At 30.8% G+C, this 6613-nt stretch overlaps 1 protein-coding gene across 1 annotated transcript in view; it reads left to right on the top strand.

Annotated features, from left to right (window-relative positions):
• The first annotated feature begins 1125 nt into the window (after window positions 1-1125).
• Window positions 1126-6613, top strand: part of LOC145252430 (UPAR/Ly6 domain-containing protein crok-like) — an 81302-nt gene continuing 75814 nt past the window's right edge. The window contains exon 1 of the mRNA XM_080111827.1: window positions 1126-1645. Coding sequence (XP_079967953.1) covers window positions 1585-1645 — 61 coding nt within the window. The 5' untranslated portion in view covers window positions 1126-1584. The remainder of the gene's footprint in view (window positions 1646-6613) is intronic.

Here is a 6613-nt window from a genome sequence, read left to right as displayed (position 1 = left end):
TAATCCGGTACCCCCACATAGGGAACGGTATATATATATTGTTTTTAAAATATAATTATCCACTGACACGTGTCAGTGGATAATTATATTAAAAAAATAATATATATCTTCTTTAAAAACTTTTTCTAGTTTTCGTATAATCTTTTTTATATAAAAATCGAAGATGTTGATAAAAGTTCCATCAGAATCACGAGCACTTTCGATTGGACTACATATAATCTTCAGGTGGAATTGGTGAAATTGTTGCGGTGAAAGTGAACTGGAGCAAAAGTCTAATTTCACCATAAGACGATTCGTAGTTGAATCGAAAGTGCTCGTGATTCTCAAGGAAGTATCATTAATATCTTCGATTTTGATGTAAAAAAGGTTATACGCAAACTCGAAAAAAAAAAAGAAAAGAAAAGAAAAGAATAATAAGGCAAAGTATCTCCGTTGTAATCGATAATGCTTGCTTGATTTAAAAAAAATGCTGCAATATATATATATATATATATATATATATATATATATATATATATATATATATATATATATATATATATATGGTGGTGTTTAAGGTTTGGTTTCCTAGGTGTAGATCCACTGACACCCGTGTGTTTAAAGAGTGCTCAATGGAGGACAGAGCAGGTATATAGTATGTTTATTATCCAAACATTATTGGTTACATCATGAGACCCATCCCATCAGACCGAAAAAGAAGAGACACTCTCATTTTTTTTAAGCTTTTTTTATTTGATTAGGATTAATATAAAAGTATTAATATTAGATTGAAGTTTACATTTGCTTTTGTTTAGTAAACTTTCCTCATCTACTGCATGATAGGTGTGTGTGTGTGTGTGTGTGTGTGTGTATAATGACGGATTAAGAATAAGGCTTTAAATTTAAAAATGAAAAAGTAGTAGTTTGAGATTCGAAATTAAATTGTTTTTTTGAGAAAAATCTAATAATTACTACAAATTGCAATTTTTCTCTGCAGAATTCAATATAATTTTGAATTTAAAACAATATTAATTTTCACAAATTTAAAATCCAATGTCATCCCTAGTTCGTTGTATTTTTGACGATAATTTTTCTAGTCATAAGAAACCGGATGATGAACCATAGCAACGAAAACGCGAATCCGGTGACACACCGCAGAGTTCAGACAATGTAGTCGTCTGTGCGCGCCGCGGGGATTAAACCTTTTTGCTGTTTGTTTGGCTTAAATCTTGATTTCATTTTTTTTTTTTATAGGTAGATTTTAACTGTGGGTCTTTTAAATTTGTCCGCACTTTTCTTCCCTTCCCCCTTTCTCTTCTAATATTACATAAGAGGTCAACGTAAGAACAAACAATACGAGTCGCCGGGTTTTGCTTGTGACCTCTGATCTCTTAACGAAGTTGAGGAAGAGCGATCCCAACGGCACCTGATTGGCTGAGCATGGTGACGTCATCGACACCTCACAGTGTAGTCTGTAGTACTCCGAGTTTTTTTTTTCCCTCGTCTTGATTCGCGCACTTTGCTCTATTGTCCGACGCGCGCCGTGACTAACTTTAAACTTACCTCTTGTTTTTCGCCCTCTTTTTAAAACAAAAATCATAAAACATGAAGCTGATTTATGCCCTCAGCACCCTTTTTCTGTTCGCTGTCGTCTTTATAGAATCTGGTAAGTTAATATTAAAATTTTATCTAAAATAGGAAACCTTCCTTTTAAAGCTATTTAAACAGCTGCTGTTGGACTAGCAGGTGTCAATCACACACATATACAATTATACATAAATACACACATACATATGTTTATATATATACGTATATTATATCTTACCTGTATTCGACCTAATCAACTAAGCAGCCATATTCGCAGGTGTGTAACTGAGATTTAAAATATACCCCCTTATTTGGTCTTAATAGTCAGTGCCCGATCTTAAGTTACTTTTTAAAAAGTATTTTTCTCCGTTTTTTTTTTGTATTTCTTTTTAGATAGTTTATTAAAAAGTTCAAGCAAACATTTCAGGCGAGGCGGAAGTGTATGCCAACTTACAATGACCCATAATTTAAATGGCTGTTAAAATGTTTGTGTTGTGAAAATGTTTATTAATCGAAGTTCTAGTCCATCATCTGTTGCCGAGCCAAGGAGAGTTTTAAGAAAATATATCGATCCGTGTGGCCTTACTTTTAATAATTGAAATGAATAAAGAAATAATTTTATTAGAAACTTTCTAATTTGTTTTGATAAATTTATTTTGTTGTCCTGGTTACGCATTAAAAAATAGTTGACATTTTTGGATTTAGGGAGTTAATCATTTTAAAATGTGTGTGGGGTATCACCACCACAAAAAAAAAAAAAAACAAAAAAAAACGCACATTCATATTTTCCGGGTTTTTTTTTTTTTTTTTGTAACATTATTTTCAGTGTTGCAAAGACACAATCTTAAATTAAATATTTAATCTTGGAAAATTTTTACTTGGTTTCAACCTTAACATTTTCCTTTTAAAATGACGACTTTTAAAATGTTTTCCAGGTAGCTGAAAATGAATATCGCATTTAAATGTTCGCAAACAAATAGTTTTCCAGATATTAAGCAATGTAATTCCTTATGTTAAAAGCCTACCACATTTAGCATAAGGAATTACATGGCTTGATATCCGGAAAACTACTTATTTGCGGAACATTTAAATGCAATATTCGTTTTCAGCATACCCGAAAACATTTTAAAGGGAAACAGGTGCTAATGCACTTAGTGATCCGCGCTATTTTTTAAATCGTATTTCCAAGTTTAATTAAAATTTGTTTCTTTTATTCAATTGTAAGGTTAAAGTATAGAATAGGTACAAAACACCCTCCTCTCCTCCCATGTTAAGAATGGCTTTTTAAATAATAACGTTATTATTTCAGCACGGATCAATAAGTGCATTGCACTAGTACCGGAAAATGTTAAGGTAGAAACCAAGTAAAAAATTTACCTTAATCTTTTTTAAAAAAAAAAAAAAAAAAAAAAAAAAAAAATTCAATTTGTCTTGGCTTGGATTTTTAAAAATTGCAACAAATTGTTCATGAATAAATTAAAACGATCTTATTGTTGGTTTAACGAACATATTTTATTTATTAAATATGTGGGTGCTGGGTGACTGGGTGGGTGGATTGTTACTGTCGCCCAATGTCAATGCGATTAAATAATATTCAAGCTCATTTGGATTCTAATTTCTATTTTAATCTTGCTTGTTATATCTACAACGTCTCGGCCGATGTAACCTCCAACCTTCGCCAGGTGCATCTTTTCGAACTCTGGAACCTGTACCAGATTTCGAACTGGCCCTTGTATTTACCGTATAGGGTAAATTTTGCTAATTCCTTTAGCCAAGATGGAGTAGAAGTGCTATATGGTATTATAATAATACTATTATTAGTTGTTATCGCCTGTGGTGATGCTTGAATCTACAACGTCCTAGAAGTGATTGTCATTAAAAACATTGGGTACTTCTGCATCTATGTTACTGCGCTATTTTTTTTTTTTTGGGGGGGGTAATAATGCTTTCAAGTGAAGTTCAATTTTTACGATATATTTGTTCATTAAATTGTTACGTGAAAGTACAGAATAGTTACAAAACACCGTACCCTACCCATATTAAGAATAGCTTTTTAAATAACGTTGACATCAGGGTTCTGGCGCTTATGCAGAGAAGATACCGTGCTAAAATAATAACGTTATTTAGTCTTAACATGAAATTAAAAAAAAAAAAAAAAAAAAAAAAGCACGAGGCTTTCTCTGCATAAGTACGTATACCTTACAGTAACCCTAAATCTGGAACTGTGGATTTAAATAACATATTCGTATAATAATAATTATTATTATAATTTATTATTATTGGCTCAGAATACGTAGAAAAATAAAACTGTTTGGAGACTGGAATGCTAAAAATAAGGTACATGCAAAATCCGGACCGTGCTGAAACAGTAACGCTATTATTTAAACATATTCTTTATATGGAGGGTGTGTGTTTTGTAACTATTCTGTACTTTCACCTAACAATTTAACTAACAAAAGATGCTGCAAAAATGTAACCTGAAACCCGTACTAGAAAAATAGCACGGTCTGTATTTTGCATCACAACCAAAATAATATTGCATGTATTATTTTAGAATTATTCATTTATATTTTGTCCTTTTTGAACCACACGTTTGATCGACTAAAAAAAAAAAAAAAATGGTTATAAAATCTCATCTTTAAAATAAAAAGGATGAGCATTTTTTTTTTTTTTTTTAATTTTTTTTTTTAGCAGAATAACTTTTTGAGCTCAAAAAGAAACTGACTTTATACCAGGTTTATTATCAGCAAAGAAAAAAAAGTTCTTCGAAAGTAAAAATCAATCGCAACAACTTTCGTCGTCAGTCAGGGGGAATGCAAACTAAATCAATCAATATTGCCCGTCTTCTCTTCGTGTTTCCCGTGCGACGCGTAACAAATGTTTGTTTCATTTGATTTTAAAGAATTAAATCCAAGTTTTAATTATTTGGAAAAGAAATGAATTGATTGTTTTTGTTTCAGATGTATTTTGAGCAATTTTCATTGTTGAACCAACCGTCTTGGTTTTAAATTATTCTCCTGGTCACTTGCCTCTCCACGAGGGCAAAGTTAGACACAAGGTTGGTTTTTAATGTGAAAAAAACCCCCAAAACTCTCCACACCTTATTCCAAAGAGGGAACATTTTATTACAAAAAACAAAACAACAACAAAAAAAAAAAAAGTCTCGATCAGGAAGGATGACTTCTTCACTGACCGAAGACAAAACGCACATTGTCCTTTTCAAGGTGATTCGTTTTATATTACCTGATTAAGTCAGGAGTTTCATTGTTTTAAAACCTTTTTTTTTTTTAATCTGATTTATTTATTTTTTAAGTTGTAAAATGAAACTAAATAAAATATTTTAATCAACAATATTCACTTTTTTCTGAAATGTATCGGTGCTAATGGCATTTATTAACTTAATTAGTTTATTAAAATATTTTAAAGTAAAATTCTTTTTACTCGCTAAAATGTAAAACTTCCATCTTAAATGTTGTGAACACATTTTTGACATTTGAGCAAATAAGAAAAGTCGGTACTTGTAAGAAATGGCTACCCAGAAGAGTTTAGTTTTTATAGAATCAGTTCAGAAAATAACCCAAGCTGTTTGTGACTTAAAACTGCTAAAAATATTAAAAAGAAGAAAAAAAGGGCAGACGATACTAAGCATGCCTAGGGTTAATCGTTGTTTTTTGTGTGTCTTTTTTTGTTGCTCAAAAAAAAAAAAAAAAAAAGTGAAAAACTTCCTAAAATAAAGTGACTATCAAATCGTAAACTGCTTCAGCAATTTCCGGGACTGCATCTGGATTTTCCGTTAATACTCGAAACTGACTCCACAAGATCTGAAATCCTCTGGATGTTCATTTATTTATTGAAAAGCTATTAAAACAAAAATGAATTAATATTTTACAAATTACATTTTTTTTTCTTCTCACTTTTTGACCAGAGTTAAAAAATGATTTTACACCAAGTAATTTAGTAAAAAAAAGAAACTCATTTTCTTTCCAAAATTGTCCCATCTCCATGACCTTGAAAGTATATTTTCATTGCTTTTCACCTTGTCCAAACTCAAGATCAATTTTTCCCTCTCCCTCTCCGTCCTTCTCCTGGATTAGATTTTTCATCCTTTTATGTATCTTAAAACAAATTAGTAATACATTTAAAATTTACTCATTTTTAACATTCACTCGACATTTCTTGATAAATTATATTCCAAGCAACAAAGATTTTTATTACTAATCCACCGTAATGCATTTCCGTTTTTTTTTTTTTTATAAGCAAGTGAACCATTTTAATCGCTCGTTAATAGTTGAAAAACAAATTTACTTTGGGTGCTTATGCACTTATGTTACCGTGCTATATATATATTTTTTTAATAGTACTTTCAAGTTACATTCAAGTTTCACGATATCTTTTTATTTATTTATTATTTAATTGTTTGTTTAATTGTTGGGTAGAAGTATAGAAAAGTTACAAAACATCCTTCCTTCCCCATATTAAGAATGGCTTTCAAAACAATATTATTTCAGCACGGTAACATAAGTGCATAAATATCTTACTTTATGATATTTCAAAATTCGAAGGGAATTTGTAAGCCTTTACACTGTCGAATAGAAAGTCTGTATTTACCACGCTAGATACATTTTTTTATTTATTTATTTTTTTTTTTTTACGGGGTATTCTGGATTGAAAAAAAATGCCTCGGTTTAGAAGGATTTTTCCACTGTTTGAGGATAGCACAGACGAAGTATCATATGAGTGGATACCATAAAACCGGCTAATAAAACTTTTGGCGATAAGTTATAATTTTCTAACAATTTGGTTTAATAACCAATATATATAATTAAATTTAATTCGGACAATGTTCTTCGGTGTTTATACTCACAATATTTCGGTTGATGTAATCTACTTCAAGTTCGTTTTATTAAACTCTTGAATATGTATGGGATTTCTACCCAGTCATGGCTGTCGGAACGAGAACAATCTACCTTCGTCGATGAAATAAATGATTCAGTTTGAAATTTAATACAGACCACCAAGTTGCAGAAGACTCACCTGAAGAAGGTCG

The sequence above is a fragment of the Euprymna scolopes genome, chromosome 29, assembly GCF_053919585.1.
Source record: "Euprymna scolopes isolate OS-2025 chromosome 29, ASM5391958v1, whole genome shotgun sequence".
NCBI lineage: Eukaryota > Metazoa > Mollusca > Cephalopoda > Sepiida > Sepiolidae > Euprymna > Euprymna scolopes.
The sequence above is the reverse complement of the archived record's forward strand: the minus strand, read 5'-3'. Positions and strand labels throughout refer to the sequence as shown.